At 30.8% G+C, this 3,254-nt stretch overlaps 1 protein-coding gene across 1 annotated transcript; it reads right to left on the reverse strand.

Moving 5' to 3' along the window:
• Nucleotides 1–656: 656 nt before the first annotated feature.
• Nucleotides 657–2,959, reverse strand: LOC111639945. The gene is made up of 5 exons (XM_023385909.1): nucleotides 2,761–2,959; nucleotides 1,482–2,685; nucleotides 1,335–1,403; nucleotides 1,161–1,250; nucleotides 657–1,078 (listed from the first exon to the last, which is right to left on the reverse strand). Exons 2-5 carry the CDS (start codon nucleotides 1,914–1,916, stop codon nucleotides 1,007–1,009), a joined length of 666 nt encoding a protein of 221 aa, XP_023241677.1. The 5' UTR covers nucleotides 1,917–2,685; nucleotides 2,761–2,959; the 3' UTR covers nucleotides 657–1,006.
• Between the last annotated feature and the right edge of the window lie 295 nt (nucleotides 2,960–3,254).

A 3,254-nucleotide genomic window follows, 5' to 3' on the forward strand; every position in this document is an offset into this window, starting at 1 on the left:
TAAGCGATGGCGGCGTCGAACGGTGCACGCTCGGTAAGTAATCCTCCTTTTTTTTATAGCATAGTTTATATAAATTATTCCCAAATAATTATACGTATTTTGAAAATAGTGAGTCGAATTAGTCTAAAATTGATTAATTTTATGGAAGAAAACCTTTCTAACAGCCGTAGTTCGTAAACTGCATACATGCCGGGCTGTGATTACCACATGTATTCAAGGACTCATAGAACATCAATTTCATAAAGAACGGAACGTATCTACCGTGTTATAGGGGGGGTCGACTGTATTAATTTATTAATTAATGTTAATTTCAATTGAAATATAAATATGTGTGGATTAGAAGTAGCGAGCTATAGGCACAGTCCAAATAACATATAATGATCCTGTATTTAAAATTGATTTATTTAAGACAGTTCGAATATACATTGGTCAATAAATTGGTGCATCGATGAGCATTGTGAATGTACATTGAATAGTTTAGAATAGAAACTACAAGGCATTTTCTTCTATCAATGTAGAAAAAATATTTAGTAGATCAAAGTTTTAATTTATTCGCGTTTTTCATACAAATACTAAATGTACAGTAAAAAAACTAATGGTGCAAAATTTATTTCGTAATACAGCACATTTAGTGAATGTAATGAAAATANCATTGGTCAATAAATTGGTGCATCGATGAGCATTGTGAATGTACATTGAATAATATAGAATATTAGCTACAAGGCATTTTCTTCTATCAATGTAGTGAAAATATTTAGTACATCATATTTTCAATTTATTCGCGTTTTTCATACAAACACTAAATGTATACTTATGAAAAAAACAATGGTGCAAAATTAATCTCCTAATACAACACATTTTGCGAATGTTATTAAAATATTATCTGACAAGAATTGTGAAATTTAACATTAAACGTGGATTTCAAAAATAATTAGAAGTTTCCGTACAGTTTAACAAATATTTTTCTATTCAGTTCTGTTTTCAAATCGTAATCTTTGTGTAATGATTAACTTTTACGTTTCGTAGCTTCCTTCATATTTTCTAGTCCAGAAAATATGGAATCCAGAGAACTTCCCATCTGAAATGTTACACACAAAAGACCTGAATACATGTGCCAGCACTCGAATTACTATATTACAAAATTATATTGCATAACTTACTTTTACTGGGAACTTTTTAGTAATTTTGAAGTAATCTCTGCATGTCAAACACAGCGATTCTTTACCGTATCTCTTCATGAAGTTCAAGATCTATAAAAAATATTTACTTTTATTATTATATCTTAATTGATACTAGAATATAATAAGTGTTTTAGTATATTTAAAACCGTAAACCTTCAATTTTTCTTCCAATCTTAAATTACAGTCGGCGAATCTTCTTATATCTTGAAAAGATGTCTGCATCTGAAATAAGAAAAGCTACAAATTACTGCAAACCTGTAAGTATTGCAAATGCTCGTACGTATCGTAAAAATACATTACGGTAGATGTAAATGCAGAAAACAAAAATCCAAGTACGGTACAGTAGAACGTGAAACTAGCACAAAGCGTAGAACATATCATTCTGATCCAAAAATCATTTAATATAACACTGAAGAGAAAATAAAGTAGACTCGTTTCCATTAACAAGGTGCCGTATAAAATTGTTAATATGTCATTGAATGGTCCATTGAGTTGATTTGCAAAATTCCAAAGTTCGTCGTGTTGTATTATAATTTTTTCCAATTCAGACTTCAAGTTTGGACTGTTCTTTTTCAATAAATACAAATTTTCTGATACTTTTTCAAATACCTTCATTAAAGTATACATAAGCAAGATAATAAACAGAGATAGGTACATTATTCCCCCGACAAGAAAAGTACCAGCCAGACCAACTTCGATGCAACAGAAAAGTGGCTCATACGTATAAGACTCCATTTTCCAAATGTGGGTACAATAACAAAACTTCTCCACAAGCAATCAATACCGTAAAACCCACAAAAATAATTACTGTATAAAATACTATACTGTCGACAGTAGAGAATAGTTGATCTGGGGGAAAACGATACGACTTCCTTAATTTTATCTTTGGGCTCAATTTGACTCTTTTGGCAATGCTGAATAGTATAGCAATAGCCAAATCGAGAACGGCAAGGACGAGTCTGCCATATAGGTCATAGTTGACGATCGCGTACCAGGAATAGCAAGGCGTTATGTCCGATATATAAGGAATTGCCATACAAACAACGAGAACGGCATGCACCCAATAAACTATTTCAATAAAGGAAATGTAAAAGTTTATAAGTTTCTGCAAGTAAGGGTTTGGTTTTGCCACACAGGAACAAGGCATAAAAAAGTCCCATCCGTACACTATTGCGACTGATGTAAATGAAGATAGCAAACAGCGCACACATACTTCCTTTTCTAATCTTACACCCGTAGGTGTTGAAAACATTCGTATCATATTTATTAAATAATGATAAGAATAATTAGCTGAAAATAATTATTCGAGGTAATCTTTGCAATACGCAGAATGAATTGTAGTCTGCAATACCTTGAATAGACAAAGGCGGATTGAATGTGCGTTTTCGAATTACAAGAATTCTGTCCACTTCCTTATATAAGTATCAATTTATTCTTCCGCTTTCCAGACACATGTTTGATTTGTAGGTAGAAGAGTATTGTATATTAAATTTCATAATGCGTACTAGAAAATAAATTGATGTAATTATCTTAATATAACATAAAGATTTATAATATTATAAATTTGATTGATATTTACATCGTGTCTTAAGGATGCCGTTAAGATTGACAGGTTCGTGCTGATGCGCATGATTTACAAAAGGCAGTTTGAAAATATATAGATTTAATTCCATTAAATCATATTGCTATTATTTATTTATTATTTAAGTAAATGAAACAAATATATACAATAACGACGTTCAATTTCTATATTGGTTTTACATCAGTCCGAAGTTGGATTCCCATTTCACTAAAATTATAATGAAGAATATTTAGAATAGATCACAAACCATGCTAATTCTACTCTGTTCATTTTCTATGCAGGAAAATTAAATAATTCTTTAAAAGATAAGAAAGCAAGACTTGAGATTCTGTATACCAATGCTTTCATTAATGAATTAAACAGTGAAAAAATTAAATCCACTCGATTATTTATATAAATTATCACATTTTAGAAAATACCATTATTAATGTACTGAAAGTAGGGTGGGATGCAATAGGTGCAAGGCCCGATTAAATTTTTTTTGTGGGCCT

This window comes from Centruroides sculpturatus, unplaced genomic scaffold, assembly GCF_000671375.1.
Source record: "Centruroides sculpturatus isolate CEXI.00-Female unplaced genomic scaffold, Cexi_2.0 scaffold1264, whole genome shotgun sequence".
NCBI lineage: Eukaryota > Metazoa > Arthropoda > Arachnida > Scorpiones > Buthidae > Centruroides > Centruroides sculpturatus.